Genomic DNA, 14,870 nt, shown 5'->3' with positions numbered 1-14,870 from the left:
CGCGGGCCTTTTTAGTCGCCTTTCGCCGTCCTCGCTGCTTAAGGACCTGAACCACTTTCTCTGGTCTTTATCCTTCGTGGCGCCTTATACGTCCTTTGGCACGTATCACGTCGGGGTCACCATTTGTTGAAAGAACGCAGAGGGAGCCCAGCCATCATTTAATGCACAAAGGCTCAACTTTATTAGTACTCACACTGCTTTTATATCCACAATAATTAGTTCATACATATTGCAAAAAGCAAGCTCCTTATAGGTTGCTAAGGTTAGATACTTTGGTTGCTAAGGTTAAATACCAATCTCTCCCCTTATGATTTCTGCAAGGCCTTCTACATAGTCCTGCTTCTGTTCTTTGTTCTTCTTTGATACTTTTCGGTATTCTCCCATCACGTCGCCGTTGTCAGCAGTTCCTCGGTGCTGTGCCCTTTGTCACGTAGCCAGTTGTTAGCAAACTGCTCCACATTCACTAACTCTGCAAAACACTATGTTTTGGCTCTATTCCAAACATATTGAAATTGTTTGCAGCTAATACAAAAAAAAAAAAGCTTTATGCTTTTCTGAAACTGAATTTGTAACAGTAACTGAAGTTTCAAAAAACTTAGTAGTTCAAATAAACACTCAAGTCTATTTGATCATTTGATTGCAATTTGATTAGACTGGAAATCTGAAACAACTATCACATCAGCTGCCTTTTGCACAGAACCAAGAACTTCACAAACAATGGGAGGTGAAATTTATAACCCTACATAAGTAGATTAAAATAAAAATTTTGCATTGCATCTTCCCAGGCTGTTGTATGACCTTTCTTGGCTTTAAGTAGAGGCCACTCATACATGAAGTTGTTGGCTTTTTGTTGGACAGCTGGCTGTTTGAGCCTGCAATTCTAAAACTGGTGCTACTGAGTAATTGTAATGATGCTCATGCACATGTTAATTTCTTTTGCCAATCCTGCAATTTGTGGCAATTTTTGCTATGTTTATTAGGATGAGGGAACTGATACAGAAGAACTAAGAAAACAGCTGGCTGAGAAAGATGACTTTATAAAGGAATAGAAACAAGGCGTTAACCATAAAAGTCTTCAGTCTTTGGCAGAAGTACCTTTACCTGAAGGACAAGATAAAATAGATCAGTCTGTAAACAAAGAGGTATGTTTGTTATATTTATAGAAAGTATGTACTAATGATATGTTGTTAGTAACATCTTTGTTTTGTTGTTTTCTCAGTATATATTTCAGCAATGTGGGGAATCTCCCAAAAGTTACTTTCTGTAGTTCTTCGTACTTTAACTATATCATTAATTCTGAGTTCTTGTTTATTCTTCTCTCTCCCTCTTTCAAGTTCCCTCTCAGAAAAAGAAGTACTTTAGTTAAGAGAATACCACCTCTCTATACACTATAAAACTTCTGTACCTGAGGGAAAAACTAGTTAACTAATCCAGATTCTAGAGATTTGAAGACATAATATTTGTGATGTCACCTCTGTTTGGTTATGTCAGTGCTAAGGGGATTTCAGCTCAGACAACTTTCCTGATACCACCTATAGTGTGGTAGTAGAGATGGTTCTGTAATTAGAGCTGCCAGCCCGTATGGGGTTCACAAGAACAGAACGGTATCTTGCATCTTACTTAAAAACAAAACAATATTTGAAGTTTACACAAAGAAAAGATCGACTTTGCATATTTCCTGAACAAAAATTGAAAGGCTTGCACCTGTACTGAGCCTTCTGATTCTGACCAAATCCCTGTGTGCTACGTGAGCAGTATTCAGTGAGGTAGTTTTCCTCCCAAACTGAATTAATGCTCCGTGACTCCATTGCTAACTAGTAATGAAGAGAGCTGAACATGGATTTCCTAGCAGACCCTCCCCTGGCTGCTAGAAGATGCGATTCTCCTCTTGTGGCAGAACTGGACTGAATGATGAAATGCATCTCTTCATCTCTCTCCTGTCTACTGCCAAATAAGACTGGCCAGTTTCTTGCTACTTCATCAATTCAGCTGGTGCCGTATAGATAAAGCTTGTGATGTATGAGGGAGTAGAGAGGAGCTCTCAGAATGGTTATTGCTTTATACAGCTTTGTAATGGCAGCTAAGAGAGCACCATAAAGTTAGTTATTTTTGCTATAAAATTAGTTACAGAGAAGAATTGTTGTGAACAGTTGGTGCTGAAGTATTTACCTCAAGCCAGTAGCCACAGTACTTGATGTTATGAATAAGGAGAGGCTACTACCAGGATTATCATGTGATAAACTGTTATGGTGTGAAGTGAATGGGGTAGAGTTTTGGGGGGAAGTCAAATAATTCTCAGGAAAGATATAGTGGAGATAAAGAAGAAAATCTAAGGTGATCAAGACGATGTGTGTCTCCTGCCTTGTGAGGAGAGGCTAAGAAGCTGGCACTGTGATTAGGAGGTTAAGGCCACCAGAGGGTTGTGGGGCTGAGGTTTACAAAATCATGGTTGCGGTGGGTAAACAGAAGGCAGAACTGTCCTTGTTAAAATCCTGCAAGAACTGGGCAGCACTTCGTGAAACTAATAGGAAATAATTTTAAGACAGCTAAAATAACATATTCCTATATGAAGCAGCTAGTAATTTTCTGGAGGTGGTGGAAACAGTTACTGTCAGCAGGGATTAGAAAAATTTTGTAGTAGAAATCCATCAATATATTTTTAAATGGATACTCTGAGGGTTAGACAGTGGTGTAGACTCTGACAATTGTAATGCACAGCTAAGAATGCTGGGAGAGTATGGAGAGGACAGATGACAAGGTGACCAGGATCACTATCTTATCCTTAAATAGCATCTCCCTTTGCCACTCTTGGGGCAGAATATTGAACTAGACGGACTGTTGGTGAGACCCAGCAGGGCACATCTCATGATGGCATCGTGAGTAGAGGTTACTGCCTTAAACTTGTGTTGTCTCTCAGCCCAGGTGTTCATTAGCTGTCTGCACTTGAGCTTTTATATTGTAGCTTTAGAAAAATCAAAATATTTTGAGGTTTACAGTTTAGCATAATGTCTTCTCGTTCTAAATATTTACAGTTTATAGAAAAACAAAGCAGGACTAATCCTATACTTTGTCAAGTATTTCAGTTAGATATGACGCAGTTAAAGGGAATTATTCATTATCTCAGTGTCCTGGCAGTGCCTCTTCATTAAGTGAGGTTGGTACAAAACTGAAATTTAAAAATTTTATGCAGTTGTATGGGTTTTGCTAAATGCAGAATAGGGAAGAAAATGTATCCTGTTGTCTGAATAATTCTAAAGTTTTATTCTGCAAATACCTTTCTTGGCGATCAGATCACCTCATTTTAGTGGCTTTTGGTAGAAATAAAAGATGTATAACATAATCATGTGAATAGCTATATCTGACTTCAGCTGCATGCTCTTGAAATCCTACCTCTCACCAATGCTTATGAAGTGGCTGATTATTAGATAAGTCACTTGAAACAAATATATAAACCCTTTTAAATGGATGAGCAGTAGCAGGGCAAATTGGATTTGCTTTCTTCCACTACAGGATTCTTGTGTGTAGCTGTGTTAGCTAATGACACTAGCCATTCCTGTGTAACTTTTTGATGGCTAACTCTCATGAAATAGCAGTTATAAAGAAAAATGTTTCTATTAGCCGACTCCATTCTTGGGAATGCAGTGGTGCTTGTATTCTTACTCAGAATCCCAGCAGAGCCTGTTGCAGAATGTGACTATCTCTGGGCTTTCCATGAGCTTTGATCACTTTCCTTTTTGAGAGGAGGAGAGTGCCCTTCGAGAAGCCACAGCAGCTGCTCTGTTTGGGACCCCACCAGCAGCAGTAGTAGCAGCCACCTGCAGTTTCTAAGCACCAACCACCCCAGCAGCCTGTCTTTCAGGTTTCATTCAAACAGCTGCTGAATCCATTCCTGTATGCTAGCCAGCAGCTGAACTGCTGCCACAGAGATGCAGGAGCTGGGAGGACCACAGCTCTCACTTGCTGGTTTTGCTAAGAAAAACAGGTTGGGTGGATGGTGGAAGGTAAGTGCTGCTGAGGAAGAAGAATTGTCAAACTGATTTTTCCATCCCACCCTCACTGTGCAGTTCTTGCAGTTTGGCTGTAAGCAGGTACAAGACAAGGTTTTCAGCTTGTGGGCTGCGGGCTGCCTTAATGCCTGCTCTTCCTCCAGAGAACAGGTAGTGATGTAGAAGCCTCTCATAGGTTGAATTTGGCTTGTAGCTTGCTAGTTGGACCTTGTTGCTTACACAACTTCTCTGGTGTAGAAGGGGAAGGGAAAATTCCTTAAAGATAGGCTAGAGAAAGGTTATACTTTTCTCTCAAAAGCTGCTATCACTGCCTAGCTCCTAAGGAGCAGCAGAGTTAAGATGAAAGTCATGTCCATTCTACTACTGCTACTTGTGAAATCTGTGACTGTCTCTGCCCTTGAGCAAAATGACTTGGAAACAAAGTATCAGGCTGAGTTCAAGTTCTGTCACTGTAGATAGAAACGTTAACTTTTTAAAATGTAACAAAAAAGTTTTAGAAAGTAAGGGTTAAACTCTGCTATGGTTGAAGTAGATTCCTTCAATTAGAAGTGTTCTGAAAGTGAAAGCTGGGAAATGGAATGCTTACTTTGCAATCCATTGGGGAAAGATGTGTATTATGGGTTTTTTAACTCAGTTATTTTAAAACTTGTGTTCTTAAAATTTCCATGTATTTGCAGGAGCATTCAGAAATTGTCCTTGACTCTTCAGAAGTGTCCACAGAAAGTGGAAATACTAGTCGGTTCCCAAAACCAGAGATGGAAATTCAGTTCACACCTCTGGAACCCGATAAGATGGAGGTGAAACACCAGGGCAGCACCTTACCAGCTACAGTTAAAGTGCTCAAGCCAAGAAAGAAAAGGACAAGTGAAGAGAGGGATGAGGTATGACCTAGACCAACTGACAAAATGTGTTGTGTAGTCTTTCAATTTATTACTCTGATCATTTGTTAAAATCCTATCCTTTTGATTCTCACTGAGATCCTAAGGATATATACAGAGAATATTTAAACCTCTTTCCCCCCCACCCCCCACCTCCTGCCAAGGTGTGGATCTCTGGCCTATGTTGAATAAAGTCATAGATTTCAATTTATCCAGACTCTGGACGCTTGTCCCTGATATGTACTTCCTCTTCACCTTTTACATTTCTCTCTCCTTGCTCTTACTATTTGCTTCTGTAGCTGTGATCTGCAGGATTAGAGACCAGTTCAATAGAACTGCTTCTTTTGGTTTAAGCAATCATTGGTATCAACTATAACCTCTTCTAATAGGCAATTAAAAGTTAAGCCTCTGGGCTTAATCATTGCATTTCAGAGTTTCAAGACCACTTCCTTTGACTTTTTGTCCAGTCTGTGTTTTCTTTGATCTTTTTGTATTTAAAGGGAATATACAGAACTAATTGCACGAGCACCTGAACCTCCCTGTTTTCTGTAGAACTTAATTCCTCTTTAATTCCTTCAGTTGTGCTAGGTTATATGTGCCAGCGTTCTTAGTGTGCTGTGGTGTTTATGTGCGAGACTAAGGCTTCACAGCAGTTCAGGGTGGTAAAAATCTTCACTGCTCCTACTTGAACCGCACATTTCTTTCCTCTGACTTTTATCAACATTAGCATGAACAGAGCTATTTCTAAGACACAAAGACTATGAAACCCTAATACCTCATTGTGGTGGTACTTACTTGTAATCCTACTTGTGGGGCTTATGAATCTCTGTACTTCTAAGGACTTCTGAAGCTGACAGGTGAGTATAGGGAGATGACCTGTGGGTCATTTGCATAAGTGGCAAGTGATCACTCTGAGTTTGTCTCAGCTGGAGAGTGAAGTGTCTGATGGTTTTCTAGCATTCTCATTCAAGTGTTCTCAAGTGATGTTTTTTTAATCTCTTAGTAAAATAGTTAAGAGAAACGGTCACTTCAGTGATTAGTGTTCAACAGTACTTCAATAAACTCATTTTGTTAAACTTGGATTGCAAAAGTAACTGTTAAAAGTTGTGTAAGTTAATTCATCTGGAATTGAACGCTTCATTCTGGAATAATGTCCAGATTTGATTTAAACTTCCTATGTCTTGAACCAATTTTCTTTGAGAGGAGTATTCTCTTAGGCTGCTGGAAAAGTAAGTGTAAAAATAACCATCCTTCTGAAGGCACTGGAAAAGTACTGAACCTTATCTACAGATGAATATATTTCATCTAACATAGTTATCCATGTTTTGAGAAGACTGTTTTACCAATCCATTTATAAATCCTTTCATAGCGTAGATGTTCATATCCTGATGGGATAACATTTAGCTAAGTAATTTTTCAATAACATGGAACTAATTTTAGAAGTATCTTATTGCTGTTTTATTCACCTGAATGTTACTCTTAAATCACAGAATCATCTAGGTTGGAAAGGACCTTGAAGATCATCTAGTCCAACCGTTAACCTAGCACTGGCAGTTTCCAACTACACCGTATCCCCCAGCGCTATGTCGACCCTACTCTTAAACACCTCCAGGGATGGGGACTCCACCACTTCCCTGGGCAGCCCATTCCAACGCCCAACAACCCGTTCTGGAAAGAAATACTTCCTAATATCCAGTCTAAACCTTCCCTGGTGCAACTTGAGGCCATTACCTCTTGTCCTATCACTTATTACTTGGTTAAAGAGACTCATCCCCAGCTCTCTGCACCCTCCTTTCAGGTAGTTGTAGAGGGCGATGAGGTCTCCCCTCAGCCTCCTCTTCTCCAAACTAAACAACCCCAGTTCCCTCAGCCGCTTCTCGTACGACATGTGCTCCAGACCCTTCACCAGCTTCGTTGCCCTTCTCTGGACATACTCGAATAATTCAATGTCCTTTTTGTAGTGAGGGGCCCAAAACTGAACACAGTAATCGAGGTGCGGCCTTACCAGTGCCAAGTACAGGGGCAAGATCACTTCCCTGGCCCTGCTGGCCACGCTATTTCTGATACAAGCCAGGATACCATTGGCCTTCTTGGCCACCTGGGCACACTGCTGGCTCATGTTTATCCGGCTGTCAATCAACACCCCCAGGTCCCTCTCTGACTGGCAGCTCTCCAGCCACTCCTCCCCAAGCCTGTAGCGTTGCTGGGGGTTGTTGTGACCCAAGTGCAGCACCCGGCATTTGGCCTTATTGAAGCTCATACAGTTGGCCTTAGCCCATCGCTCCAGCCTGTCCAGATCTCTCTGCAGAGCCTCCCTACCCTTGAGCAGATCAACACTCCCACCCAACTTGGTGTCATCTGCAAACTTACTGAGGGTGCACTCGATCCCCTCGTCTAGATCACCAATAAAGTTCTTAAACAGTAGTGGCCCCAAAACCGAGCCCTGCGGGACACCACTCGTGACCAGCCGCCAAGTGGATTTAACTCCATGCACCACAACTCTTTGGGCCTGGCCATCCAGCCAGTTTTTTACCCAGCAAAATGTGTGCCCATCCAAGCTGTGAGCATCCAGTTTTGCCAGGAGAATGCTGTGGGAAACGGTGTCAAAGGCCTTACTGAAGTCAGGTAAACTACATCCACAGCCTTTCCCTCATCCAATAAGCAGGTCAACCCTGTCATAGAAGGAGATCAGGTTTGTCAAGCAGGACCTGCCTTTCATAAACCCATGCTGACTGGGCCTGATCATCTGGTTGTCCTGCATGTGTTGTGTGATGGTACTCTGGATGAGGTGCTCCATCAGCTTCCCGGGCACTGAAGTCAAGCTGACAGGCCTGTAATTTCCTGGATCATCCTTCCGACTCTTCTTATAGATGGGCGTCACATTGGCCAGTTTCCAATCTGTCGGGACCTCCCCGGTCAGCCAGGACTGCTGATAATGATGGAAAGTGGCTTGGCGAGCACCCCAGCCAGCTCCTTCAGCACCCTCGGGTGTATCCCATCAGGTCCCATAGACTTGTGTGTGTCTATGTGATGCAGTAGGTCACTGACTGTCTCCTGGATTGCAGGGGGGTCGTTCTCCCAGTCTCTGTCCTCTGGCTGAGGAGGCTGGATTCCCTCAGTCCAACTAGTCTTGTTATTAAAGACTGAGGCAAAGAAGGCATTAAGGACCTCAGCCTTCTCCTCATCACTTGTTACCATGTTTCCCCCCGCATCCAGCAGGGGATGGAGACTCTCCCTGGTCTTTCTTTTGCTGTTGACATACTTATAGAAACATTTCTTGTTATCCTTGATTGCTGAAGCCAGGGTAATTTCCAGCTGGGCTTTAGACCTCCTGATTTCTGCCCTGCATAGCCTCACTGTGTCTTTGTAATCACTGTGAGTGGCTAGTCCCTTCATCCAAAGGCTGTAAACTTTCCTTTTCTCCCTGAGTTGCAGCCAAAGCTCCCTGTTCAGCCAGGTTGGTCTTCTCTGTCGCTGGCTTCTCTTACAGCATCTGGGGACTGCCTGTTCCTGAGCCATTAACACTTCCTTCTTAAAGAGTGCCCAGCCTTCCTGGACCCCTATACTGTTCAGGATTGTCTCCCAAGGGATCCTTTCAAGCAGGTGCCTAATCAATACAAAGTCAGCCCTTTTGAAGTCCAGGATGTCAGTTCTGCTTAGCCCTCTCCTGGCCTCTCTAAGAATAGAGAACTCTATTATTTCATGATCACTGTGCCCTAGTCGGCCTCCAGCTGCCACATTGTCCACCAGTCCTTCTCTGTTCACAAAGAGGAGATCCAGCAGGGCACCTTCTCTGGTTGGTTCTCTCACCAGTTGCGTCAGGAAGTTGTCTCCCACACATTCCAGGAATCTCCGGGACTGGTCTCGCTCTGCTGTACTGTACTTCCAGCAGATGTCTGGGAAGTTGAAGTCTCCCACAAGAACAAGGGCAAGCGATCATGAGATTTCTTCTAAATACTTATAGAATATTTCATCCACCTCTCTGTCCTGGGTGGGTGGCCTCTAGTAGACTCCTACTACAACATCTGCCCTGTTGGCCTTCCCCCTGATTCTAACGCAAAGACACTCTACCCTGTCTTCGCTACACTTGTGCTCAAGGCAATCATAACAGTCCCTAACATACAGCGCCACCCCACCACCTCTCCTTCCTTGTCTGTCCCTTCTAAAGAGCTTGTAGCCATCAACAGGCGCACTCCAGTCATGGGAGACATCCCACCATGTTTCTGTAATAGCCACAACATCATAATTTTCCTGTTTCATCATGGCTTCAAGCTCCTCCTGTTTGTTACCCATACTGTGTGCATTGGTATACATGTACTTCAGATGGGCTGATGTTTTCCCCCTTCCCTCTTCAAATCTAGTTTAAAGCTCTGTCAATGAGCCCAGCTAACTCCTGTCCCATGATCCTCTTCCCCCTCTGGGACAGGTGCATTCCATCTAATGCCAAAAGGTCTGGTGCCCTGTATACCAACCCATGATTGAAAAATCCAAAGCCCTGACTGTAACACCAGTCTTGGAGCCACAAGCTCATCTGTTGAGTTCTCCTGTGTTCTTCTTCATCCATCCCTCCAACTGAAGGGATGGAGGAGAACACAATTTGTGCCCCCGACCCCTTAATCACTTTCCCCAAGGACCTGAAATCTCTCTTCATTGCTTTAGGACTTCTCCTAGTAATGTCGTCACTACCTACCTGAAAAACCAGGAGAGGGTAGTAGTCCTTGGGTCTCACTAGAGTGGGGAGTTTTGCCTTGAGGTCATTGACGCGGCCCCCAGGGAGGCAGCAGACTTCCCTATGAAGCGGGTCCGGTCTGCATATGGGGCCTTCTGTACCCATATTTAAATATTTAAATATTTATCTTCATGTTACATATGCCAAACAGATTATAAAATGATTCAGTAACTTTAACTGTTACAAGTCTACTGAAGACACAGTTTGTTTTTTTAAATTTCCTAAAACTGAAAAGCATTGTGAAAACTAAAACTGAGGGGAAACCTGTAGTGCTAAAATAACCACATACTGCTCATGTCAAATTTTTTTAAAAATGAAACAAACTCCCTGGTGTTTTAGAAACAAACAAAACCAAATCTTTTTCAGAGGCTCCCTTCTAATTAAAGAACAAAATCCTCTTTCCATTTTCTGATGCTGTTATCAGTTGGTATGGCTGTCGGTTATCTGAAATCTCTCAGCACCACTTCACAAGATAGAAGATGTCATTAAAAGACAGCTTAACAATGGCACTGTGCTACCAACCTGTTTTTTATATACTTGTCACCATAAATCCAAATTTACACTTAGATTTATTAATTTCAATTTGGGTGTTGGCTTGTCAAATCTCTTAAAGTCAAAAGTATAGGAAATAACAGAGAGAAGAAAATAGTAAATGTCAGAATGGTTTGACTACAGGCATTTCTAGTTCCCTTCCACAAGTTTGTTTAGTGTTTATTTCACGTTTGAATAGTTACCTCTATCCAGCAGTAGTCAATGCCTCCCTACTGTTAGTCATAGCATTTAAATAGTGGCTGCTTCTGTAATATAGGTAATCATTATTCTTTCCGGAAGAATCCTAGTTAAAATTTGTCATGTTTATTTTCTTAGGATTTTGTGAAAAGTGAGAACAAGAAAATGCAAAACCTGCTATGACTAATTCACCTTCTACAAGCAACAAGAAAATAGTTTGGTTTTGTTCAATTTTGAAGTTAGTTTCTCCTTTCATAAGTCCACCTTTTCTGTAAAGGTGGACTTGTGAAAGGAGCAAACATTCTTATGCAGCAGTATCTTAATCCTTATCTATGTATTTTAATAGGATTCTTAAACACGTACGTTGTCTTCCTACTAAACTTTCTAAGCTAACCAAGGAGAGTCAGTCTGTATTTGCCCAGAACGTGTACTGGCTGCAGCGTACAGGGATTCCCAGGGAAGGATGTTGCATGCTGAGTAGTTATGAAGACTAGTTTGAGCATACTCTTAGCATATGTCATGTTATAGGCAATTCCTTTTGAAGTAAAACTAAGGTTTGTGTCATCTATATGCATGACAACTATAAAAATATGATTTTAGGCCTTAGTAGTAACCTAGGCAGGCTCAAAGGGTGGACAGAAGATTTATTTTCACCATCAGTTTTCTTCTGTTTTATAACTAGAACAGCTAGTCTAATGAAATACTCTAAAACTTTGAATCTACTTTTTTAAAAGAAACTATTTGTTTCCTATATTACTCATGCCCTTAGATGTATTCTGTGAAACTGACAATTTTTTTTCTTTTGGGTATAAAATAAGGTTGTCTACATTGCTTGCTGCGGCAGTATCATTAATGAGCAGAGGTTTCGGTAGCAAAGCTCAAAATGTCAGCTTGAAAATAACATTGAAGCCAAACAAAATGGAATTAAACTTGAAGATAAGTCAACTTTTTGACTTAAACAATGACTGTGTATTTCTGTACAGATGTCTTCTACACAGAAGAAAAGAAAAGAATACCCCTTAAAGCAAGAATCTACTTCACGTAAAAAGTCAGCTAAAAAGAAAGATGGAACACTACAAAAAATTGGAGATTTTTTCCAAAGTTCTCCTGTTATTTTTCACTCTAAAGGTTTGTACAGAATAAATAAGGCTTATTCCATGTTATCTGGGTATTGTAGAATAGCTTTTTTCTACTGTAATCTGTTAATGTATGTGCTGTTAAAGGCCACGTCTGCTGCATCCAGTTGTTCTTTCATTTATGAAACAATGGAGTCTGAGCTGGGGCCTGCTCTGCTGAATCTTGCAGAGTAGAAGAGGCCGACTGGATTACAAGGACCACATGGTTCTAAAGTTTAGGTTAAGTGTGAAAGGTAAGCCAGGTAGAGCGAAAGGATGCAGTGTGGACTATGTGCATATAAATTTATCATAAAAGCAATGATAAGCTCAAAATGTCTGAGTTACTTTGTTCTTGCTTACAGTAAAACAGTTAAAGGCAATTTCAGAAACTTGACCTGTTGATCTAAAAAAATCAAGAGTTGAATTCAAACCCAGATCTGACCTTGTTCTATAAGCAATCTCCCCCCCACTTCCTGTTTTGTTTCTGTGGAAATTGTATTAATGTTTTTTGAAGTATGTATGTAGGAGAGGAAGATTAGTTCTACAGAATCTGAAAGCCAGTATCTCCAGAAAATATGTGGAAGAGTTCAATAAACTAGCTCTGAAGCAGTTAATGGATTTCAAGTTTAAGTATAGCCTTGGGAAAATTAACTGCTAGGACCTTCCATTGAAGAATATATTTTTATTCTTTCCTACAGTAAGACATGATTTCTGAGTTACTGGGTTTTTTTTAAAAAAAAAGATTAAAATTAGCAGAGGGCACAAAGAATCACCAGTGTTAAATTCTAAAAGACACTACTATTTGGCTGGTTAAAACAAGGTTAGTCATTATTCACGATGCACAGTTAAGATAGTGGGATTTCTAACATTTTTCACATTTGTCAGAGTGGTTCCATGAGGACAACATGTCATTATCAATGGAAGCCAAATTGAGAGTAATCAAAATTTCACCCTGGAAATACTTTATTTGAGCAAATGAGGTCTAATTTGTAACCTTTATTACCATGTCCTGTATTTTTTCCCTCCTTTGCATAACTTAGTATTGATTGGGATCTCTTCTTTCCTTCTAGCTCATAAGATGCACACACTCATCTCTTCATAGAGCTGGTACTAGTTTGATAAAACTATACAAGTACATAGAGAAAATTGACTCAACCTTGTGCTTCTGTCAGTACAAAGAAGTTAAGCCTGGTTTTCAATTCCTGTTGTATTTAACATCCAGTGAAATCTGAATCCCAATTGATTTTTTTGGTGCTATTTAAATGTGTCCTTTAAGCTTTTGCATTTGAAGCTATAGAAAACTGTTTCAGGATATAGAAGACTGTGGTAGTCAAATACATACCACGTCTGAATTTTTATGTTTAAATTTCAGACTACATCTCTTTCATTTTTAAACTGATTTTAATAAACCTTTATTCATTAAACCTTTATTCATTAATTTTGAGGCTCATAAAACCAATAAGACATTGATTTACAATAAATTTTTTCTTGTAGCAAAGAAGCTGATGGCAACAATAAGCTCTCCCAAGTCTGCAGAACCAGAAAATGTCAAAGGAAAGGAGCTCAAGCCAAAACGATCTAAGAGAAAGCTGTGTTCAACGGACAGTTCTTGCCCTCTAGATATCCCTGATTCTTCGGTAAGTGATTACGGGTTAGTGTTCTGTCCGCTGTAATCTATTTCTGTAATCTGGGCTTAAAATAAGCTATTGGGGGGACAGAACAAACCTGATTGAGTCAAGTTGCAGAAGAGGTTTGAAAGTACTGACTTATTTCTTTTGGTCTTTTCTTCCTGATGTGTTACTTTAATTTTCTCTGTTTTCTCGCTTATCTTCTCTGTGTGTGACTGCTGACTTGTTGTATCACCTATATAGCAGTCATGGCGATATCTTCACATTTGGAGTCTTAGATACCTTAGCTGTGGTATGTGGAGTGTTACTTTTTCCTCTAGTACAGCAGTTGAGTCTTAATTTGTTTTTCCAGTAGTTGGTGTTCATTTAAGAGTAGCATGAAGGGATAACAGAAATAGAGACCATTAAGGAATCCATAGATTTGGAATAGCATGATTGAAACACTGAAGAGAAAGGTCTGCATGTACGATTAACTTTGCAGGGCAAGTGAGCATCTGAGGTAATTTCCGATTCCTTTTCTGCCCAGCTGCTATTAGGGTTACTTTAGGATTTGGATACACCCATGCTTTTCAAAGCACAGTTTCAGTAGTCTTCTGCGTGTGCTTAAATTGCGTTGCCCTGTCTAAACCAGCCTATAGAGAGTCTTATAGGCCAGGGCTTGATGGACTGTTTCTGAAATCCAGCTTTATGGTTTTGTCAGTAACTAAAGTGCTGAGCGTGCTCTGGCTGTTAGAAGTACATCTCTTCATTCTGTTCAGTCCTTTTTCATTCGCTCTGGTGAGCATTTGCCCATACTGAGTTATTCTGTTGACTTTTCTGTAAACTGTATGAATAGATGCAGCAGTAACCAAAATGCTGTCCACAGGAGGCTGAAGGAAATGACAGGAAGGCAGGGCAAAAGAAGCTAAGGAGCTTGGAAGTGGAAGAAAAAGTTAAAGACTGAATCCTGGGAAAGTCAGAAAGCTAAAGAAATTTAAGCTAAAAATATGTTTTCTGAATGCTTCTTGTTTCACAAAATGAGTATTAGAGATAAGAAGTGAGAGCTGCTTTCAGATCACTGTTTTCTTTGGACTTTGATATTTGTTTCAGCAAAAAAAGGGATTTCATATGTTCCCAGTATTTTTTGCTTATTATGATGCACTAAAATGGTGTCTCTGTTCTGGAGACCTCTGACTAGAAGATAATAGGCAAAATTCGTTCTGAAAACAGCTTCTGGGAAAAAACATGTTGTTGGTTACATGGGTCTAGAAGTACATGTCATTTGTCACTGAAGAAATGCTGAGTAACTCTTGAAATATCATCTTTTTCAGGTCTTTATAGAAAAAAAGAGAAGGAAAGCGATCAGCTAATCATCAAGCGACAGCTACGCTCAAAAAGAGCTAAATAATCTTGCAAAAGCATGTTTGTATTTTCTTAGTTAAGGCATATTTACAGTGTATTGTTTCAGGTGATTGTATATAGGAAGTAATAGGTACTTAGTCATGCTCCAAAGTGTTTATAGAGATGTATAGAATTGTTCTGATGGGTTACTGTTCTGATTCCATTAAAGTTGAAATACTGTTCAAGAAGTTTGTGTCTGAATATTTTTTTTTTAGGAATGGTGTCTCTGGAAGTGTTCATAATTTATCCATTGTGCAGTAAGAACTATGCCTGTGTGGAATGGTTTAAGTTGTTTTTTTCAGCTGGCCAATATACCAACCATAACTTTTAATGAAAAAAATATGAGTATGCAATAAATTCTGTGAAGTGACAAAAAAAGGAATTGGCACTATGTGGAGAAATAT

General features: G+C 40.5%; 1 protein-coding gene across 1 annotated transcript; it reads left to right on the top strand.

The window, feature by feature from the left end:
• Positions 1-1,057: 1,057 nt before the first annotated feature.
• Positions 1,058-14,654, top strand: LOC141938476 (kinesin-like protein KIF20B). Its single transcript, XM_074857337.1, has 5 exons — positions 1,058-1,142; positions 4,685-4,888; positions 11,327-11,471; positions 12,953-13,095; positions 14,397-14,654. Exons 2-5 carry the CDS (start codon positions 4,763-4,765, stop codon positions 14,433-14,435), a joined length of 453 nt encoding a protein of 150 aa, XP_074713438.1. The 5' UTR covers positions 1,058-1,142; positions 4,685-4,762; the 3' UTR covers positions 14,436-14,654.
• The last annotated feature ends 216 nt before the right edge of the window (positions 14,655-14,870 follow it).

This window comes from Strix uralensis, unplaced genomic scaffold (assembly GCF_047716275.1).
Source record: "Strix uralensis isolate ZFMK-TIS-50842 unplaced genomic scaffold, bStrUra1 scaffold_72, whole genome shotgun sequence".
Taxonomy (NCBI): domain Eukaryota; kingdom Metazoa; phylum Chordata; class Aves; order Strigiformes; family Strigidae; genus Strix; species Strix uralensis.
Note: the sequence above shows the minus strand (reverse complement) of the source record. Positions and strands in the feature narration are given on the sequence as shown.